Source organism: Ahaetulla prasina, chromosome 12 (genome assembly GCF_028640845.1).
Source record: "Ahaetulla prasina isolate Xishuangbanna chromosome 12, ASM2864084v1, whole genome shotgun sequence".
Taxonomy (NCBI): domain Eukaryota; kingdom Metazoa; phylum Chordata; class Lepidosauria; order Squamata; family Colubridae; genus Ahaetulla; species Ahaetulla prasina.
Window position 1 is genome coordinate 21789087 of NC_080550.1, and position 23528 is coordinate 21812614.

The window sequence follows — 23528 nt, forward strand, 5'->3', positions numbered from 1 at the left end:
TGACTCAGTGGCTAAGACCCTCAGCTTGTCGATCAGAATGGTCGGTGGTTCGAATCCCTAGTAGAGGCTGCGGGACTCTGGGAGTTGAAGTCCACAAGTCTTAAAGGGACTAAGGTTGGAGACCCCTGGACTAGATGACCTCCAAGGTCCCTTCCAACTCTGTTACTGTTACTAAGTGAAGCTGGAAAAGGGCTGCGTTGTCGATCAGAAAAGTCGGTGGTTCGAATCCCTAGCACAGGTCTCCTGCGTGAGCTGGGGAGGGGTGGGGGTTGGACTAGATGACCTCCAAGGTCCCTTCCAACTCTTGTTGCTGCGAAAAACAAAACAAAAGTGGCTCTCTTGCCGCCTTTTCCTTCCGAAGATTCGCCGGGCTCTCCGCATCCGCCGCCTGGCCGCGGGCCCCTTCGCAAGGCTCCCCCCTGGGCGATGGATGGCAAGACTCCTGCGCGCGCCCCCGGGCGCCCGGCTACAAATCCCATCGCCCGCGCGGCCGGCCAGCCGGCTGGACCGCCAAGGGCGCCCCCTGGTCGGGTAAGGAAGGCGGCCGTTCCTGCGCCCTCCGCGGCGCGTCACGTGGCGCTCCCTCCGCCCCGCCGGCCCAACCAACCTCCGCCGCTGCCGGAGAAGCAGAAGCGGAGCCCGGCGGCGGCGGCCAGCGGAAACCCAGCGGGTGGAGAGCCGGTGCCCTCCGGAGAGGTCGGGGTGGGTGGTGGGGGCCAGTCCGCCGCCCCGCCGCGCATCCCAAGCGCGCTCCGTCTGCAGGAACGGCCGGCCGGCTGGTTGGCCGGGCAGGAGCAGCAGCAGGTGAGGTGGGACTCCCCGAAAGACCCTCGCCGGGGAAAGGCGCAGCAGGTTGGAGGGAAGGAAGGAAGGGCTGCTTTTGAATGGCTTTCTGAATCTGGTCTGGTGTTTTTTTGGGGAGGGGTCTCCCCGCCCTTTTTTGGGGATCCCAGAGATCCCGGACGAACCTCTTCTCTCTTTTTTTGGGGTGGGTGGGTGGGTAGGTGCCTAGCCAAGGGGGGGGGATGGACGCCCGGTAGGAAAAGGCGCCCCTGCCGGTGGTCTGGGAAGACCCCCAGTTCGGAAGGGAGAGGTGGAAAGAGGGGGGGTCTTTTCTGGATGGCCCCCCCGGCGCTTTTGGGGGCGTTCACACGACCTCACCGTTGTTTCTGCAGAGGGACCCTTGGGTGGGTGGGTGGGTAGGGGGGAAATGCACTCGTTTCCGGGCTTTGGCAGCCGACGGGAGTCTTAGCTGCTCGGGGAGAAGGAAGGCAGGCAGGGAGGCAGCAGCTCGGGCTGGTTTGGCGAGGTGCGTCGTGTGAACCCAACCTCGGTTTGTGGGTGGCAGAGAACTTGGTTTCATTGGATTTGGAAGTCTCTCTCTTTCTCTTTCTCTACCCAAATGGGGATGGTTGCAGGGGGTGGGGGGGGCAGTCAACCAACCCCTTCCTTTCCCCTCCAACTTCTTTTGCAAAACTTGCTCACAATTAAAGTGAGCCTTGACTTCCCTCTGTTGTGGGAACACACAACACACACACACACACACACACAGAGTCAGTGGTGGGATTCAAGTAATTGAACAACCAGTTCTCTACCCTCATGACTTCTTCCAACAACCAGTTTGCCAAACTGCTCAGAAAGTTAACAACTGGTTCTCCCGAAGTGGTGCGAACCGACTGAATCCCACCACTGCCCGCAGTTGAAAAGAAATCCATGGTTCAATAACCAGGATACAAATATAGCCAGGATGAATGAAAAACGGAGACGCTGCTGCTCTTTGAAAACTTGAAAGGCCCTTGAGCAATTGAGCCCTGGAAGCAGTGTTGCACTTTTCTGTCTCTGTGTGTGTGTGTGTGTGTTTTTGTGTGGTTTGCTGGGGCTCAGCTTCACACTTCGTCCAGTTGTGGTTAGTCCATTTCTTAATTTCTCTTCGCCGCTGAGAGTTGCTGACAATGTTTGCAGCTGCTTTCTTGGGCCTGGCTCTGCCCTGCAGGGATATTCCACCCCTTGTTCTCAGTGAAACACACACACACACACACACACACACACACACACACACCATCCTATGGAGACTTGGTCCCTCTGGCCTCGGCCCATCTGTTCTGCTTGCTTAATGGCAGGGAGTTCTCGACTTACAGGCCATTCATTTGAGTAACCGTCTTGAGTTTATTTATTTTTAGCATGTAGCCAAAATGTTAAAAAAAGCCCATCGCGATTACATTCTCAATGAGCAAATGTAAAACGGTGAGAGTCCCTGGTGCTCTCTCAGCTTGCTTGTTTTCTTGCAGACGTTTCATTACCCAAACTAGGTAACAACATCAGTGCTACAGTAGAGGAGAGGGGTTCTTGCAGAGGGGAGGAGGAGGAGGAGGAGGAGGAAGATGACTCTGGGGGTCCTTGGTGCTCTCTGAGCTTGCTTGTTTTCTTGCAGAGGTTTCATGACCTGACAAGGTAACAACATCAGTGTTTGTAAGGAGTGTGATTTGCCGTCAGTTTATAGTCGGGTGACTTGCCCTGTGTGGATGGTCTTAGAGATTCTTTGGTTGGGCTGTTTGCTGTTGGCTTCTTTGGCAGTTTCGTGACTGGGGGTCTTGTTTGCTTGATGGTTGGTCTGATGTTAACCTTGGAGTTAAAGTTAAAAATAATTGCTACCAACCTGCCTTCCATTGAGGACCTGTATACTGCACGAATCAAGAAGAGGGCCGTGAAAATATTTGCAGATCCCTCGCATCCTGGACATAAACTGTTTCAACTCCTACCCTCAAAACGACGCTATAGAGCACTGCACACCAGAACAACTAGACACAAGAACAGTTTTTTCCCGAAGGCCATCACTCTGCTAAACAAATAATCCCCTCAACACTGTCAGACTATTTACTGAATCTGCACTACTATTAATCTTCTCATCGTTCCCATCACCAATCTCTTTCCACTTATGACTGTATGACTATAACTTGTTGCTGGCAATCCTTATGATTTATATTGATATATTGACCATCATTTGTTTTGTAAATGTTGTACCTTGATGAAGGTATCTTTTCTTTTATGTACACTGAGAGCATATGCACCAAGACAAATTCCTTGTGTGTCCAATCACACTTGGCCAATAAATTCTATTCTATTCTAAAAATTCTATTCTATTCTATTCTAATCTAAGCTGATCTGGGTGCTGATTGCTGGTGGAGAGATTGCTTGGGTCCTTCGCTGTTGAGCTGGGCGACTGTCTCTTTTGGAGATGTTGTTAATGTCTGTGTGTCTAACATGAAACTATTCATTCTATTTACAAATTCAGAGATAGGCTACGGGTAGTCCTCGACTTACAACAGTTCATTTAGTGACCGTTCAGAGTTACAACGGCACTAAAAAAAAGTGGCTTGCTTTTTCACACTTACGACCTTTGCAATATCCCCATGATGACCTGGTCAAAATTCAGATACTTGGCAATTGGCTCATAGTTACGACGGTTGCAGTTTCCCTGGGTCACGTGATCCCCTTTTGCGACCTTTCTGACAAGCAAAATCGGTGGAGAAGCCAGATTCGCTTAGTAACCAGGCCACTAATTTATCAACCGCAGTGATTCACTTAACAACGGTGGCAGGAAAAGTCGTAAAATGGGGCAAAACTCACTTAACAAATGTCTCACTTAAGAACAGGCATGTTGGGCTCAATTGTGGTTGTAAGTCGAGGACTACCTATATTTATAGAATCAATACATGATGGGGTTTCCTTGATTTGCGCTCAGTTTGAAGTTACAACAGCACTTATGGGCAGTCCTCACACTTACGACTGTCGCAACATCTCCCCATCACATGATCATATTTCGGGCACTTGGCAACCGGCATGAATTTATGATGGTTGTAGCATCCCTGGGTCACTTGCAACTTTCCCAGCCCGTCTCTCAACAAGCAAAGTCAAAAGTGGGGAGGAAGCTGGATTCACTTAATGACTCCGTCATTAACAACTGCAGTGGTTTGCTCAAGAACCATGCTGGATGGGGAATTCTGGGATTTGAAGTCTACCCATCTTAAAAGTGGCTGAGGTTCAAATAAATAGTAAATATACAAATATGTGTTGGAGGTGCAAGAAAGAGGTCGGAACATATAAACACATTATTATTATTATTATTATTATTATTATTATTATTATTATTATTATTATTATTATTATTATTATTATTATTATTATTAATTAGATTTCTATACCGCCCTTCTCCCGAAGGACTCAGGGCGGTGTACAGCCAAAAATAAAAACAAACAATACAATATACAATTAAAACAAGAATTAAAAAACTTATTACACAATTGGCCTAAGACTTTAAAACATTTAAAATTCTAAAAACCCATTAAAATTCATAATATAAAGTTAAAAACCAACAAAATTTAAGCCAGCCCCGCGCGAATAAATAAATGTGTTTTCAATTCGCGGCGGAAGGTCCGAAGGTCAGGTATTTGGCGTAAACCAGGGGGAAGTTCGTTCCAGAGGGTAGGAGCCCCCACAGAGAAGGATCTTCCCCTGGGGGCCGCCAGCCGACATTGTTTGGCGGACGACACCCTGAGAAGTCCCTCTCTGTGTGAGCGTACGGGTCGGTGGGAGGCATGAGGTAACAGTAGGCGGTCCCGTAAGTACCCAGGCCCTAAGCCATGGAGCGCTTTAAAGGTAGTAACCAGAACCTTGTGGTGGGATTGTGATAGTGCACAAAAAATAAGGGACATGGTGTTTAGAGAAATTAGAGCATTTTTTAACGTAAATTTAGATATGTCACCAAGAATTGCATTATTGTTGCTGGTGGAACAACGGGATATAAATGAAACAAAAAAAGAAATGATTGTAAATTTGATAATGGCAGCTAGATTAGTGACGGGGACGAAATTGGGATATTCAAAGAAATGAATGGTATAATGAAATTTGGAGCATGGCAACAAACGATAAATTAACAACAGAAATTAAATTTAAAAATGGGATGATTAAAACAAACAATTATCATGAAATGTGGGGGGATTTTATAAAATCAGTGTTGGTGGAAGGCAAAGGGAATAAACCTACTCAAGAATATATGCTGTTTTGGAGGGGATAAGGGCACAATTAGAATATATTGTATATTTTTTAGCTGCTATAGAAGAAGAAATATAAGGGGGGAAAAGTGGTCTCGGGGTGGGAAGGGGTGAAATCTACTTTCCTTCCTAACCGGTTTGGAAGTGCATGCGCCATGCGCGCGCACTCACTTCGCTCGCATGTACGCGCATCACATCACCAGGAAGTACTTCCTGGTTAAAACCAGGAAGTAATGACACCTAGGCTTAAAACCAGGAAGTAATGACACCCGGGCGGGTGGGCGGAGCTTCACTCCACCATCGCTACCAGATCGCCGAACCACCGGCCATGATCGCTATCGGATCACACGATCCGGTCCGATCCGGGAGCATTTCACCCCTGGGTCGGGGTGCACTGTATTATTTGTATTTCTTTTTCTTTTTTTGTATTTAGATGTGTATGTATCTGTTCGTATTGTTTGGCATTACTTGTATTTAAAATACATTTTTTAAAAAAGTGGCTGAAGTTGAGACACACTGGCATCGTTTTCTTGCTCCGCTTTTTCCGCCGCGGCCTAGCCCTTGCAAAAAGAGGGAAGGAAACTAGTTGTCCACCCCACTTCCTTGCTGCCTTTTCCTTTGATCCGGTGGCGAGAGGGTTAGCGGCAACACAAGGCCAGCTGAGAATTGGGGTTAAAAATAAAGAAATAAAGAAAAGCAGTTGTTTGGTGAGAGAGCTGGCTTCTGTTTAGAAAGCATGTGGCTTTGTAGCAGAAAAACTGAATGCAAGTAGAATTTTTTTGTTGTTGTTCATCGCCTTCGAGAAGGGAAAGTTGGAGTTTATTGCTCAAAGTCAACATGATAGGTGCCCAAAAATAGAACGAGTAATCCTCATCTTAAGACCACAATAGAATAGAATAAAATAGAATAATAACTATTGAATGTACAGTGATTGGCATATATTTAAACGAAATTTAGTTGCCCACAGCTCTCAAAGGGCCACCACCTCCGATATACACTATATAAATATAACAAAATAAATAAATACAGACTGATGCAAAGACCCAAAACAGAGCCCAAAGGTTCTGTTGCTAAGTGAGACAGTTGTTAAGTAAGTTTTGCCCCACTTTACGACCATTCTTGGCACGGTTGTTAGATGAATCAACTCAGTTAAGTTAGTAGTAAGATTGTCAATTAAACCTGACTTCCCCATTGACTTTGCTCGTCAGAAGGTTGCAGAAGGGAATCAGAATGACCTCGGGATGCTACAACCGTCATAAATACGAGTCAGGGGGCCAAGCCATCTGCATTTTGATCATGTGACCATGGGGATGCTTCCACAGTCGTGTGAAAAATGGTCACGAGTCACTTTTGAACCTCCATCTCAGCCACTATTTGTAAGTTCCTGTAATTTCGATGACGCTATTGTAACTTCGAAGAGTCACTAAACAAACGGTTGTACGTTGAGGGCTACCTGTACTTTTTAAGATAAAGCTTGTTACATGGATGGTTGGGGAATTTTGGAAGTTGAAGTTCATACATTTTAAAAGTTGCCAAGGTTGAGAAACACAGTGTAAGAGAGTTTGTAAGGGAACACGGGCATGATGGCTCTAGTGGTTAAAGACGCTGAACTTGGTCAGTTGGAAAGCTGGCAGTCTGGGTTTGAGATCCGAGCACAACACAATGGAGTGAACTCCCGTTAGTTGCTCCAGCTCCTGCGCATGTAGCAATTCAAAAGCATGCAAATGCGAGTAGATAAATAGGTACCACTTTGGTGGGAAAATAGCAACAATTCGATGCACTTTGGCATATAATCATGACCACCGAAAATGTTTTTGGACAATGCTGGCTCCTTTGGCCAAGAAACAGAGATGACCCGCTGAGACCTAGAGTTGGACGCAACTGGATAGGGGAACCTTTATTTTTACCTAATGGAAGATCACCCTTTATATTAGGGAAATTATACATGACGAGATCATACATCTGAGATCATTCATTTCTCTTTATTATAACGTATTTATTCCATCATTTCAAGAGTTGATGTCTGCTTGAAAGAGATAGTAGTTATCCCATTAAGGCTGGATTTGTAAAACATGAGCCTTTATTACCAACGTGTCGGATCCTGTAACTTACTTCTGTTTTGCACATATTTCATATAAGCAGGAAGACAAAGCAGGAAATTGCACTTAATGTGCAAACGCAGGATCAAGGCCTTTCCAAGCAACATGTCAGTGACGCAATGAGCTAATTTAAAGTCCTGCCTTTAATTGTGCTCTTTCTCTTTTATCCTGCAAGATAGTAAGTTTACATTTGTTACCCACATCTTTATCTTCTCAAGCCCCACATCCCAGCCAAGGAAGTCAGGGTTGGAAACAAATCATTGCCCAGAGTTTGAAATTGAGGTATAAATCCTGGCTAGTTGACTATCATTACTAGTTCAAAGAGAGTGAAAAGGTAACTTAGCTCATTCACATAACGAAGGAGCAGATTACTAGGAGGTGGAGGTTGCGTTGCGATGCACGTCTTTTCGTTTGCAACCTTGACCTGACAGTTGAAAGCATCAAAACTTTTGAAAAAGTCTGGGTAATAACAATTAATAATCCAAGCCATCATTCAGATTTGGCCTAGACAGAAGAACTCCTGATCGAGAAACATGGATTTCTGTTCATTATGGAGATGAACATTATGGTATTTATTTATTTGTATCACACTTTAATTTTTACAAATAGCTTTCAGGCAGCAGACATATCCAATACACCTCCTTCCGCCTATGTTCCCCACAACAATAGTCTTCTGAGGTGGATTGGGCTCTTTAATAGATCAACAGAGTTGGAAGGGACCTTGTAGATCATCTAGTCCAACTCCCTTGCCTAAGCAGGAGACCGTACAGTAGTGGTGGGATTCAGTCAGTTCGCACCTACTCGGGAGAACCGGCTGTTAACTTTCTAAGCAGTTCGGAGAACTGGTTGTTGGAAGAAATCTTATTTTGTTTTTTTCTACTTTGCAGGGCTAATCCTGTAAGGAAGGCAAGAAGGAAATTTTCTGGTGGTGTTTCTAGCCTAATCTTTATTGCCCTGCTTATAGAAACTGCCTCTCTGGTTAATTATAATATTATTATTATTATTATTATTATTATTATTATTATTATTATTATTATTATTATTATTATTATATTAGGGCCCACTGATGTGAGTGATGTTGAGTTGGCCACGCCCACACAGTCACATGACCGATGAGCCACACTTGCCATTGGGGCAGAGAACCGGTTATTATTATTTGAATCCCACCACTGCCCTACACCATTTCTGAGAGAGAATGACCAGCCCAGAGTCACTCAGCTGGCTGTCATGCCTAAAGTGGGACTAGAACTCACTGTCTCCGAGTGATTAGCCCAAAGTCAACCACCTGGCTTTTATATCTAAAGCAGGACTAGAACTCATTGTCTCCTAGTGATTGGCCCAAAGACATGCAGTCAGCATTTATATCTAATGATCTCCTTGGTGCCTTAACCACTAGAACTGGCTTATCAGTTTCATGTATTTTTATGAAAGTGCAATTAATATAAACATTATATACGTATACATACTGTGTTTTCCCGAAAATAAGACTGGGTCTTATATTAATTTTTGCTCCAAAAAAATGCAGTAGGGCTTATTTTCTGGTTAGGTCTTATTTTGGGGGAAATCCGGTACTAAATGCATCCATTTGGCTGACAATCTTAACTGGGGCTTATTTTTGGGATAGGGCTTATATTATGAGCATCCTGAAAAATCATGCTAGGACTTATTTTCCAGTTGGGTCTTATTTTTGGGGAAACAGGGTATACATATACATATATACATACATACATGCATGCATGCATACATACATACGTATGACATATATATCTCATTCCATATGAAACAATGAATACGTTTTCTTATTTTTCACCATTTCCTGGTGATTGGCCAGTCAGTTTTCATGCCCAAGGTGGGAATAGAACTCACTGTCTTCCTGGTGTAATTTCATGGGTAAAGCATGTCTTGAATTCACGGCCTCCCACATTCTTCCCTGGCTCCTTACCCCAAACTGGCTGTAATGCAATAATTACATTTTGGCATAGCCCGGCCCCCCACCTTCCATTGTAAGGATTTGCCCACTTTTGTGCAGAAATTTGCAGACGCTTACTTCATGCTGTTTGCACCTGTGGAAACGCAGACAGGTGAGAGCATGGCATGTAAACGTCTTTTACAGAATAAGCAGGAACAGCGTTTGTGTGTGTGTGTGTCATCCATCAGAATGCATTTGCTTATTTATTTATTGTAGTTTGCAAGGTTGCATTGTGCCGGACCTTTCTTTGTGTCATCTCAGGACCATTTCGCCGAATTGCTTTTATTTTTAGGTCATAATGCAAACGAACAAGATGTTTAATAAAAGTGAGCGCACTAGTTCTGTTCGGAGCCACAGGAGGCACATTTACTCAAGGCATCAATATTTACTCAGAGTTGCAGAAGGATGAAGAAAGTTGACAGTTGTCCAAACTTCAATAGAAATGGATTGAGAAAGGTATTCCTGTGTGCAGCTGTTTAAATTCTCCCCAAAGATTTGTTTCATGCCCAACCACCCAAATTCTGTTCTTCTCTTAATCTGTTTGTCTTAAGAGTTGCCTTTTTTGAGGCCAAGGTGGTGGTGTGGCTCCTCCAGTGGCTCCATTTGCTGCTGCCAGATGTTCATCCTGTGTAAACAGTTACGTTGGTTCTGCCTTTTTTGTTTAGAGCGCAAATGTCTTTTCAGGTGTTGAGTAAATCCTTCTGGTGTGATCTCGAAAGACACAGAGAAGCTAAAGCTTTGAGGGTTTAGAGACTACTTCTATAGAAAGTTGTACTATAGCCATGATGGCGAACCTCTGGCATGCGTGCCCTCTCTGTAGGCATGTGAGCTGTTGCCCCAGCTTGGCTCTGCCACGCATGCATCTCCCGCCAGCCGGTTGGTTTTCGGGTCTCTGCCATGCATGCGTGAAGGGCGGGATGCATGCAGGAGATGCGCACAAATGCACAGGGGGTGGGGTGCATGCACATGCGTGGGAGGCAGGGGGCACATTGAGGGGGCACATGTGCATGCCCAGGGGGCAGGGCACCCTTGCATGTGTGGGGGTGGGCGGGACACACGGGGTGTGTGTGTTTACACATGCATTGCATTATGGGCAAGTGCACGCTTTTGGCACTCGGCGCCGAAAAGGTTAGCTATCACTGTACTATAGACTTGGGACAGCTGTGTTTTCATTATCAGGTGTTCTTTGTCCAGGGAGATTTGGAGAAGGCTAAATTGTGTTTTTTCCTATGGGTCTAGGACTTTTCGCCTCAAATTCTTGGTGCTGCCTGTTTCTCCACCAGGGTTTCGCCTCCATGTTATTATGCCCCGGCACTTTGGGCCACGGCTCCTCTGTCCCAGTCCCTTCGCCACGGCCCATTCATCACAGTACAGTTTGCGTCGGGCTTTTGGGCACACAGGACAGTTTGAAGCTCTGAACTGACAGAGCCTCCCTCTGAACTGCAGCCCCCGCTCTACTCCCAAAGCCCCTCAGCCCCTGCACTGATTGGCTAGCTTCAAACTGTCCTGTGCGCCCAAAAGCCCGACATGAACTGTACTGCGACGAATGGGCCGTGGCGAAGGGACTGGGATGGAGGGGCTGTGGCCCAAAGTGCCGAGGTGTAATTGCGGAGGAGAAACCGTGGTGGAGAAACAGACAGCGCCAAGAGTTCGAGGCAAAAAGTCCCATTCCGTTTCCTACTGGCCGTTTGCAATGTAGAAGACAAAGATGAGTATTGTTGCATGTTTGCTTCGTGACTTCCCATCCCACAGGGAGCAAAATGGATGTTGAAAACCAACATAAGTGTTGGCTTATGCCTTGTCTTAAAGTCATGAAAAGATTATGTCCAGAACAACTTTTGTTGTTGTAAAAGTGTAGACTAAGATGTCAGTTTATTAATAAGGAAACTGAAAGATGTTGATTGCAGGAAAGCATGATCAGTGATAGGCAAAGAAGATGAAGAAAAAAAAAGAAGGGAAATGATGTAATAAAAATGTTTTTATTGCCTTATTGTATAATCCAGTAAGTCATGGACCAGGACCGGTTTGATGGCCTAGTGATGGAGATGCTTACCTCCCACTTGGAAGTTTGAGAGTTTAAACCTACGTAGCTGCAGATATTTCTCTCCTAGAGCGCAAAGAAAAAGATATCTGCTGTCAACTCAACATAGGCATCAGGAAGGGCATCTAGCCAGTAAACGCTCAGCTCCATCCAGTTGCCCTGATTCTACCCCGGGTTAAGGGATTACAGAGTCGTAAAAGGGAGCTGTATTGTATGGTGTGCAGTAAGCAGGAGTTATGATTCCAGAACAAAACATGGTGTTTCTGTTGCTATCATGAATACTAGCATGAATGCATGACTCTTATATAGAAAAATCCACAATTTTGGATGACATACAAATCCACCTGTTAAGTTTTAGTACGGTAATATTTTGAAGTTAGAATTTAATTCTGTGTCAGATATATTCTTAAAGGATGAAATTATTCTGAGCATTGAAGCATATTTTTGTAATTTATCTGTTTTTCCAAGGAAGGAATCAAATATTTTTTCCCGTTAAGAAGTATACACTGTAGCATCTTTGAACTAGTTAGCATATACAAAGCTAATTCAGCATTCTTTGAAAGGATATATGGTTTCGTAAAGTTTAATTTAAAAAAATATTGATTGCAATGGGAATTCAACTTCCAAATTTTGGTGCTTTTTAATGTGGATCATTTTTACAAAATGGTTTTTACATTTTTAAGCTTTACAATACCGTAATGAAATATGAAACATATTTTGTATTTCATTTAATACAGCTGCTTCTGAAAACAAATTCCTAATCTTTTAGATTTACAATATTTTAATCTTCTGGCTTTACTTTAATCTCCCAGATTAAGTGATGTATAAATTAAGGTCCAAGTTAGCGATTCTGGTTTGGTATGTTTAGTTCATCCTCTGAAGCATGTCATTTTCCTGTTTATGTCTTCTATTTTTTAAAGCATATGATCTTTTACTCAAATTAATTAGTAATTAATGAAAGCAGTTTACTTGAAGAATGTGCACAATGTAGAATATAAATTAGATGACTTGCAACATTCAAAGGCTTATAAAGTTTTACAACTAAAGACTTGTAAAGTTTTACTAACAAATAGAAATCCAATCAAAAATGTTTATCCATCCCAGCAAGATCTGTCAATGTCACAAACCATTCCTTTATAGTGGATAGTGTTTAATTTAATTCTGCATAATAATTTTGTTGCAGTAATCAGTTGTTGAAATAATCTTCAATGGCTTTTTCTAATTGTATTTCCATTAGCCTTAAAAGGAAAAGTTCTAGCTTGAATTGAATGTTAATATGCCAAATCCTGCACATTCTAATATTTTCTTAATCACATTTCCCTCAGATGGAATATCAGAATATTAGAATGCGCAGAAATGGATAGATTAACGCTTACTATTAAGGATAAAGATAAATTGAATATTTTTTTTGATATGGGACATATTTTATCAATGACTAGACAATAGAATCAGAAGTTAAAAAGGAGGAGATATAAAAGGAGGAAATGTCGAAGTGGAGAGTTATTAAAGAAGATGATGCTAAGTATTATCGTTATTATATTATCATATTACTATATTATCAATATTATAGTGATGAATACCACAATAAATATGTGTATTAGGATTGTTTAAAGATAACTGTACCCAAACCACACACTGTTTGATGAAAACTGAATGTTATATAAATAGAACAAATAAAACATTAAAAAAATATATGCAAAATCCTCTATATCAAAGCATGTACTTGAATCAATTTTTAAAACTTTTTTACATGTCTGCCAAGTATGATAAAATGTACATTTACAACATATATTTTGAATGCCTTTATACGTTCTAGAATCTAGATAGTTCCTCTAGAATCAAAAATCAATGATATATTATTTTGTAGAAATTTTCTTTTAAGATCATAACACAATGTAAATTTTAGGCCTTTCAGCCATGTATTTTCCAATTGACCTATCTTTATATTATAACCAAAATTCTTAGCCTACTTTATCATACGTTCTTTAACCTGTTCTTCCTCTCTTTCAAAATTCCAACAAAAATTTACACAGTTTAGCAACTTCACATTCAGCATCAGTATATTAACTCTTTCTATGTGCTTTTAAAAGTTGCGGTCTTTATTACCTTGAGATGCCATTTCCTCAGTTCCCAAAAAAAAAAGTATATACATTGCTAATTAGCGAGGATGAAATAGAGATTTTGTTGGATCGAGGCATGTAAAAGGAAAGATTAAATACCCCTTTGGTGTCCCACTGCTATTTGCAAACATTAAATAAAGATTTATTTTCTCTGCCCTCACATTTAGTTTGGATTTCGCTGACAATTTTAAATGCTGCTGCAGAAAGCAGAACTTGTAAAAGCTTGATACATTTTTCTTTTCCTAATTATTCCTCTTATCTTGATGGCTAATTACATTTTCTTTCAAACTTTATTAAGATGACTAAAAGAGGCATGTGTATGTAAGGCAATGATTAACTTTAGGAGTGGAATATGCAGCGTGAATATTCTGGCTACCTGCACACTATAGCATTTAAGTAATCTGTAGATATAGTCAATTTATCATGTATTTGGTTTCCTGACAACTTGGACAAACCTAGTGATTTAAAGGAACTTATTCAAATCTATATCACTTTGGATATAGACAAAACCTAGAATTTATAGAGCAGTTTGGTAATTTAGAACATCCATTGACTTTGTGAATTAGTTCTGTGAAAGTTGTTTACAAATTATGTAACACTCTGGTTTTTTTTCTATCTCAAAACAAAAGCAACAAAAATTTGTTTTGTGTATTTCCCAAAACTTGTTAATGAAGAAAGATATAGTAAACATTTTTGCTTAATTGAAAGCTAGAATATATATTGTATTGGAAAATATTGTATTTGTTTGAGCCTAGGGAATAACCAAGAGAAATTTGACAGGTTGGAAGAAAATGCTACTGTATTAATCCAGATTATAAAAGCTGAATTCAAGTAATATACAATTTATTTGTTTTATAAAAGACTTTTTCCTTCTCTGATTCAAAAAAAAAATGCAATACATTTTTCTTAGGTATACATTTTATAATTTAGAGGAATAGATAGTTTTAGTGCACCATTTAATGCACTATTTTTAAATGATTCAATGAAAATATGATATATGGAGGTGATTTATCTTCATTTAACATGTTAAAAGTTTAGGGTTTACTATATATCTTAGTATTATTTTACTTTTGGGTTATATTTCACCACTAATTAACTTGTTAAACACTGCAGTTTTAATTTGTAGAATTTTACCCGCAGTATTTTTTTTAATATGCATTTTTTTAAAAAACTCTACTTCTGCTCAGAAATGACCCTAAAAGAAAGCAGTACAAAAGAACCGGCTTCCCTTTAGCTGGGAAGGAGAATAAATCCATTTGTCACCATGCACATGTAGAAGAAGGAGTGGCAGAACCTGGGGGAGGAGTTAAAATAGGGATCAGCCTAGAATCCTTACAAAGTCAGAAGCAAGCGAAGTCCAACTTCCCTTGAATTCCATGAACCTTTATCTAACAGCAGATGTTATCTCTTAGTTGGGAAGAATCCAGTGCATAGGCATAAGTAGCAATAAATCAATTTAATTGGACCTTCATGGCTATACCTCGTATCTCACATCTGACACCACATCAGTTTTGTCCTTCCAAGACAAAATGCAACCTATAATCTTGTGGCTCCAAGCTGCGACTTTAGGAGATCTCTGAATTTTTACTGAGGTTGACTTTGTCTGTGATGGCTCAATTTTTATCGGCTTCTATGACAACCCTGGGTCTGTCTCAAATTTTTATTTAGTCTGACTCATATTGCTGGGCGTACACATGATTGGTGTTTTTGTGGTCTGAACATACCGTTGGTTTGGGTTTTCTTCAAAGCCCTGCTGGGTTGAGGAACCTCTTTCATTCTTGGAATCTGATGGACTTGAATGAAGGACTTCTGGCTAACATAGCTGGTAGGCTTGCTGGTGCCTGGAAATAAGGAAATGGGATGGTAAAGTATACACTCCAAGGCTGAATATTCTCTGCCAAGCCGCAGTGTAATACACAGATACCTTCATGGCTTTCTGAAGAAACGGGGCTACAAGTTTTGAGAGAAGGGCTAGAATACAAGTATTTGAAGAGTGGATGGAAGTAACCAAGTGTAGGCCATTTTAGGGCAGTGAATTTAGGGCCAAAGCATATTTTTTGCTCCAGGACCAAAGCATATTTTTTGCATCTGCTCCAGATTGGCGAGTAGACTTCTCGTAAGTTGTAAGAGATCTGTTGCATTTTAGGAAATGACATCTTCATTGATTTTTAAGGTTCAACCTAATCATCATTTTGCAAGGGGAAAGAGCCAAACCTGATAGTGTTGTACCAAATCTGGTATTAAAGTTTGAAAAAGCACCCCATCACCTTTACTCTAGATCAGGAGAGGTATCCAACCTTGGCAACTTTTAAGACCTGTGGTCTACAGCTTCTAAAATTCCCCAGTCAGCCATGACCTGTGGGAAATTCTGGGAGTTGAAGTCCACAGGTTTTAAAGTTGCCAAGATTGGACACCTCCCCGATCTAGAATGAGGATGACGGTGAGTGAGAGATGGGACCTCAAGTATTATGGGCAGTCATTTTCTTTCATTGCTAATGAATGAATGAGAGGCATTTCTATCCTTTATTCATACATTAGAATTGTGGAATTGTGGAGTTGGATGGAACCACAAAGTTGATTCATCTTCTGAAAAGATTAGGAAAATCATTTTAATCATCCTTGAGGGGTGACTGTCCAGACTTCTTAAAATTCTCCAGAAATGGAGAACCCACAACCTCCACGGACTGACTGTTATATGTGGATAGATCAAACTAGCAAGAATTGTTCTTCAAAATGAAATGAATTTAGGTATCTATAACTTAACACCAGTTCTTTTTTGTCCCAGATTTTGTGAGAGCAATGGAGAAGAGTCCCTGCCCATAATCTCTATTATACCTTTTACTAGCTGAATACCCGTGCTCCGCTACAAAACTATGTGATCGGGCTTGATAAATCGACACTTAGAATTTGAAAATTAATGTTATGATCGGCCTCTTCTCTCTCCTTCTCTCCCTCAGGCTGGCCCCATAGATCGCCTCCACTCCCCTTCTCTCCCTCAGGCTGACCCCACAGAAGCCTCTCCTTCTCCCCTTCTCTCCCCCAGGCTTGTCCCACAGAAGCCTCTCCTGTCTATCCCCTTCCCTCCCTCAGGTTTGCCCTATAGATCCTCTCCTCTCCCCTTTCCTTCCTCAGGCTGGCATCACAGAAGCCTTTCCTGCCCTCTCCTCCCCTTCTGTCCCTCAGGCTGGCCCCATAGATCCTCTCCACTCCCATTCCTTCCCTCAGGCTGGCCCCACAAAAGCCTCTCCTCTCCCTCAGACTGGCTCCACAGAAGCCTCTCTTATCATCTCCCCTTCTCTCCCTCAGGCTGGCCCCATAGATCCTCTCCACTCCCCCTTCTCCCTCAGGCTGGCCCCATAGATCCTCTCCTCTCCCCTTCTCTCCCTCAGCCTGCCCCATAGAAGCCTCTCCTTTCCCTCTCCCCTTCTCTCCCTTAGGCTGGCCCCACAAAAGCCTCTCCCTTAGGCTGGCTCCACAGAAGCCTCTCATCCTACTCCCTTCTCTCCCTCAGGCTGGCCCCATAGATCCTCTCCTCTCCCCTTCTCTCCCTCAGCCTGTCCCATAGAAGCCTCTCCTCTCCCTCTCCCCTTCTCTCCCTTAGGCTGGCCCCACAAAAGCCTCTCCCTTAGGCTGGCTCCACAGAAGCCTCTCATCCTACTCCCTTCTCTCCCTCAGGCTGGCCCCATAGATCCTCTCCTCTCCCCTTCTCTCCCTCAGCCTTGCCGCACAGAAATGTCTCCCCTTCTCTCCCTCAGGCTTTATAACCCCTTCTCTCTATGAGGGTTACCCCACAGAAGCCTATCCTATGCTATCCCATTCTTTCCAGAGTTATTTTCAAGTTGGGAGGGGGAATAGAACGTCTGCCTAATTAGCATCAGAGCATGTTAGAATAATATAAGAAATACTAATGCTCTAATGGTCATTTTGAAAAATCCTTTCTTAGTGAGCACCTAGAAGCCAAGAGGAACATACGTGGCAAATTTCAAGTATGTAGGCTTTACGGTTCTGGAGATTTCGTGATTAATGCATGAGTGGTTTTTGCTTTTATATATATAGATGTAGATGAACATTAATGCTATGTCTTCCCCCCCACTCTGGATCTTTTCTCAGATTGAACATCTCAGGTTCCAAGTCCTCATAGTGCATGTCTAAAATATCACAAATCATTTTTGTTGGCCTGTTCTGAACCTGTTTTACTCTGTCAAGATATCCTTCTGGAAATAAAGTGAGAGAATAGCAATAGGAATCGCATTTAGACTTATATACCACATCACAGTGCTTTAAGCGGTTTACAGAGTCAGCCTATTGCCCCCAACAATCTGGGTCCTCATTTTACCAACCTCGGAAGGATGGAAGGCTGAGTCAACCTTGAGCCTGGTGAGATTTGAACTGCCAAATTGCAAGTAGCCTGCAGTACTGCATTCTAACCACTGTGCCACCATGGTCCATAATTGTCCGCCATTAATCTCATCAGCACAAAGTAAAGGTAAAGGTTTCGCCTGTCCAGTCAGGTCCAGCTTTAGGGGGTCATGCACATCTCTGTTTCTTAGCCGTGGGAAGCCAGTATTGTTGGAAGACACTTCTGTAGTCAAGGGGCCGGCATGACTATATGCTGTGGTGCACAAAACGCTGTTATCTTCCCACCAAGTGGTACCTATTTATCTACTCACATTTGCATGCTTTTGAACTGCTAGATGTGCAGGAGCTGGAGCAAGTAACGGGAGCTCGCCCCGTCGCAGAGTGCTCGGGTCTCGAACCCAGACTGCCAGCTGATATGCTTAGCATCTTTTAACTGCTGAGCCATCGCCCCCCAGCACAGAGTAGAGGAAAATTAGAACTTTCTTTTTGATACTGTGCTTATTCTTCAGATTTATTCCTGGATTGTGTTGGCTCTTTTAGCAACTGTCTCACATTACTGGCTGACGTTCAGCTGGTTGTCGATAACCAGGCTTCTTCTGTTTCACCCTAGACATTGTCAATCAGCATTAGAATTGTTTTATGTTAGCTAGTAGTTTGCTCACTTCTGCTTCTATGACAGCAAGGTGTTAGCATGTTTTTGTTTTCTGTATCACTGAATTTGGATAAAACCTTTTTGTTACCAAAGTCAGGGACCAGTGGAGAACCTTGTAATCTTGACCTCAGAAGCTATTGGTTCATGCGAGCCTAGTTTCACTTCTTGAAATTCTTTTGTCTTTTAAGAGGAAACTACAGCAAAATCATTTGTAACACAAGAGAAAGGCCAGGTTTAAAATAATACATCTTCCTCCCTGCTTCCCTTCCAGCTTTCTGAAGTTCTGCTCTCTTCAACCCAAAAATGTCCAGCCGAAGTATTGAGTATGGACAGCTCCCGGAGTATGAGAAGAGTCAAATCAAAAGGACCTTGGAACTGGGGACGGTGATGACTGTTTACAGCCTCAAGAGAAGCAATCCAGAGAGAAGAACAATTCAGGTTATTATGGAAACCAGGCAGGTGGCTTGGAGCAAAACAGCGGACAAGATAGAAGGATTTTGTGAGTATCTGCCTTCATGGCCTCACTGTAAATATTGCAACTGATCATGTCAGGCGCTGGGGGAAATCTGAAAATCGGGGCAGTTCCAATGAGCATAAAGATTTCTTGCTTTTATTTATTTATTCTCTATAAGAACCTGAACTACTAACAACCAAAGCAAATGGGCGGTTGATAAGAGTCAAAGGAATTCAAGGTGGGATGGCCTTAGATCTCTTGTGGGCGCGAAGGGACTCACGACTGATGACGCATTTGACCCCTCCTTTGGGCTCAGCCTGGTCATCGCCTATAGATTACTTGCAAGCATTTTTGGAAAGGATGAGAGGAAGACAATAGATGTTATTACAGGTAGTCCTTGACTTAGGACTGCAATCGAGACCAGAATTTCCGTTGTTAAGCAAGGCGATTGTTAAGTGAACCACGCCCAATTTTACGACCTTTTTTTGCCAGAGTTGTTAAATGAATCATGTGGTCAGTAAGTGAATCTGGCTTCTCCCATGGGTTTTACTTTTTGGAAGCTGCCTGGGAAGGTCACAAATAACAATTGTGACACAGGATGGTGCAAATACAACTGGCATGTATTTGCAGTGTACAAGTATAATTTAAATACATGCCAGTTGCCAGGTACTTGAATTTTGATCATGTAACTGTGAGGATTCTACGTTGGTTTTAAGCACAAGAATCAAGTTGTTAAGTCACTTCTTTTCAGTGCTGTTGTAACGTTGAATAGTCCCTAAACAAGTAGTTGTAAGTCGAGGACTACCTGTACCTTGGTCTCCAGCCTCATTCCTCTAATCTACCTGTCCTTTAGCATAAAGGTATGGCTGCAGGTAGCACGAAAATGAATTTCCCCAAAGAATAGATCTTTTATTGTACATCTGTTTTCAGAATTGACACTGCTGTGCACTGGTGGCTTTAAGAAATTCTGTGTTCGTGCTTCTGTAAATTCCAGAGCACCTTTCCTGAATCAAATTTAAAAACACTGTGCAATCCTAATAAATAATAGACTGAAATACAGTCTGGTCATTTTAATGAGATAACACATGTGTGATGAAAACCTAGATCTAGGGTTTGGGATAAATTGAGATTGTAGTTTACTTAGTCAAACGGCAGACTTTAGATGTGGAATACAAACTAGGCCTGAAAAGGGAAAATCAGAAATGGAGAAGGAGGGCTAAGTCATAATTTTTATTTATTTATTTTATTTATGTATTTATTTTGTCACAACAGTATATATAAGCATAAGCATGAAATAACTATGCGATATATAAGCATATATATAAGCATAAGTATGCAATAACTATATGAATTGGATACAATGAAAGGGAACATTAGGACAGGAACGGTAGGCACGCTTGTGCTCTTATGCATGCCCCTCTTAGGAATGGGGTGAGGTCAATAGTAGATAGTTTTTGGTTAAGCTTTGGGGATTTTGGGAAGAGACCACAGAGTCTGGTAGTGTATTCCAAGTATTAACAACTCTGTTACTGAAGTCATATTTTCTGCAATCAAAATTGGAGCGGTTAACAGTAAGCTTAAATCTATTGTGTGCTCGTGTATTGTTGCAATTGAAGCTGAAGTAGACTTCAACAGGACTATTTGGCTTTAAATCATGGCTGTTGCTAATCGTAGTTTAGTGTGACGTCTGAATGGAAGTGATTCATTGCTTCACTTGTTCCTAAAATATGTTTACCATGTTTTGAGGCTACACTAGTATTAACAAAAGCAGTTGTGCATTTGTTAGAATAGAATAGAATAGAATAGAATTTTTATTGGCCAAGTGTGATTGGACACACAAGGAATTTGTCTTGGTGCATATGCTCTCAGTGTACATAAAAGAAAAGATACCTTCATCAAGGTACAACATTTACAACACAATTGATGATCAATATATCAATATAAATCATAAGGATTGCCAGCAACAAGTTATAGTCATATATGCAGCACACATAGTTAATCTCCACAAAGAAAAGTGATGTTAAAGCTTCCTTTAATTGGTGATAATAATTATTAATCAGTGGCTGTACATGTAAAACATAATTTAGCATGTGTGTCTTGGTCAATCTACTACATGAACTGGAAGGAACTTCCCTTTTCATAATTACTAGCACAGTTGTTAATATCTCAAGATCAGATCAGAATATAGTCACGTTGATAAGATATTCATCATGTTTGTACAAATGCTTCGAAAATCAGATGACATATATATTTTGCTCGTTTGCTTATCCGTCCATCCATTCATCTGTCCATCCATCCACCCGTCCCATTCAATTTTTAACCTGCCACAATAGCATAAAAGCATGTTAATTGGAGACTAGAAGTTATATCCAGTGTGTTTTTAGGAGGGGTCCTTGGTGGGCTCTGAGCTTGGTTGTTTTCTTGCAGACATTTTATCACTCAAACATCGTCAGTAACTCTGTATCTGGTAACAATGATGATGTTACCTAGTTTGGCAATGAAACGTCTACAAGAAAAGAACTAAGCTCTCAGCGAGCACCAAGGACTCCTTATTTCAACCCTGAGCTACAAATATTGTCCTTTAATAGTGTGTTTTTAAAATAGTAGCTAAAGAATTAAGTTTTATAGGTAGCCCTTGGCTTATATCCATTCAGTGACCACTCTTGAGCCATGGTGATGCAGTAGCTGGAGTGCAATCCTGCAGGCTATTTCAGCTGACTGCCAGCTGACTGTAATTTGGCAGTTCGAATCTCACCAGGTTCAAGGTTGACTCAGCCTTCCATCCTTCCGAGGTGGGTAAAATGAGGACCCAGATGGTTGGGGGCCATAGGCTGATTCTGTAAACCGCTTAGAGGGGGCTGGAAAGCACTGTGACGCGATATACAAGTCTAAGTGCTGTTGCTATAGCTATTCGAAATTACAGCGATGCTGAAAAAGGAACATGTGACCGATCCTTGAAGTTTTGGCCATTGCAGCCTCCTTGCAATCACATGACTATAAAGCGGGCACTCAGGTGTCAGGCTCGTGATTATGGCATCACAGAGAGCTGTGGTTACAGGATCGCCATTTGTGAACTTCCTTGCTGGCTTCCGACAAGGAAAGTCAGTGGGGAAGCCTGCAGGAAAGTTCAGAAGTGGATCTGTTCGGTACCTCTTGTTCTGTGTTCGTGCTCTGCTATCCACTTACCAGCCTGTTCATGTTTGTGTGTCACCATGCCCAACGTCGCATGGCCTTCCTGTACTTGCACTGTCCTTCGTCAGGCTATCCCAAACCACATGCAACCTGCACAGGGCCTCTTCTGTCCTTCCGCTGCCCCCCCCTGCGCACCTTAACTGTGTCTCCTGCCACTTCCCCCTTCATAACCAGTGCATCTTGGGGTTATGACGCCAACCGAGACTGCTGGGATTATTGTCACTAAGCAATGTGGTCCCCGGGACTTTGCGCTTTTAAGACTCGGTCAGCGATGGCAATTCTAGTCTTGATTGCCGTCATAACCCAAGGACTACCTCTGCCGGTGTTACTATTTCTAAATGAATATATTTCTTTTTGATTCAAGCGGTCTGGAATTTAAGTGGGTCTCAAAGAGCGCATTTCAAACCAAACCAGATTTTTTTCATCAGCATGCAGGAAGGTAGAATTATCTTGGTTTCATGCGCAACTGCAGTTTAAAATAACTTTTTTTAAAAAGTGTTAATGTATTAGTAAGAACGAAATTCCCTTTGCAAATGGGCTTACATTCATTCTTTAAAAATAGCGGTCTTGAAGCTAATGTGTGTGTGTGTGTGTATATATATACACACACACACACACATATATAGTATATAATAGCTAGTATGTAATAGATATATATATTACATTAAAATATTATTTTCTATGGCAAAAACAAAAAACATTTTTATTGCTGATTTGGAAATTTATTTTTTACTTTTATTGTTGTGAGTTTTTGTATAATGCTTGTGGGAAACTATGGGGGGTCTTACATTTTTATCCCATGTTATTTATCAGTGCAATTTTATTCGGAATTGTTGATTTTCAATTAAAAGGTAAAAGGGACATGGTGGCTCAGTGGCTAAGACACTGAACTTGTCGATCAGAAAGGTCGGCAATTTGGCGGTTCGAATCCCTAGCTCCGTGTAGCGGAGTGAGCTCCTGTTACTTGCCCCAGCTTCTTTATATATTACATTACATTAAATTTATTACATATTACATTAAATATATTACATTAAAAATATTATCTTGTGTGGCAAAAATAAAAAAATCATTTTTATTGCTGATTTGGAAATGTGTTTTTTACTTTTATTGTTGTGAGTTTTTGTATAATGCTTGTGGGAAACTATGGGGTTTTACATTTTTATCCCACGTTATTTATCAGCGTAATTCAATACGGAATTGTTGACTTATAATTAGCTAACTTCAAATCATTAGGAGTAAAATCTTAAACTAATTACAGTAAGCTTTGTGGCTGAAAAATTTGCACTTTTCATAGCGAAAGCAGCATGTTATATATAAATCGTACACTGTACAAATCAGAATGAAACTGCCTGTTGGAAAAAAAATCACACGGAGATCTAATAAAAAATTCCACACACCTTTGAACAGGTGTCAGTAGAAAAAGAGAGTTTTATAATACAACAGGGAAGTGCAACATATAAAACGTGTGTAAAATTCTGTCCTTGTTTTGCATGTGTGTAAAATAATTAAACTTAAATAGATACAAAATCTTGTTTAGATTTTATGGGTGTTCTATTTAATGGAAGACTCCTCCTATTTTATTATTCTTAAA

The 23528-nt window shown here is 41.6% G+C and overlaps 1 protein-coding gene across 1 annotated transcript in view; it reads left to right on the plus strand.

Moving 5' to 3' along the window:
* Positions 1–586: 586 nt before the first annotated feature.
* PLCG2 (phospholipase C gamma 2) overlaps positions 587–23528 on the plus strand; it is a 116284-nt gene continuing 93342 nt past the window's right edge. The window contains exons 1-2 of the mRNA XM_058155470.1: positions 587–804; positions 18563–18790. Of these exons, the coding sequence (XP_058011453.1) occupies positions 18595–18790 (196 nt within the window). The 5' untranslated portion in view covers positions 587–804; positions 18563–18594. The remainder of the gene's footprint in view (positions 805–18562; positions 18791–23528) is intronic.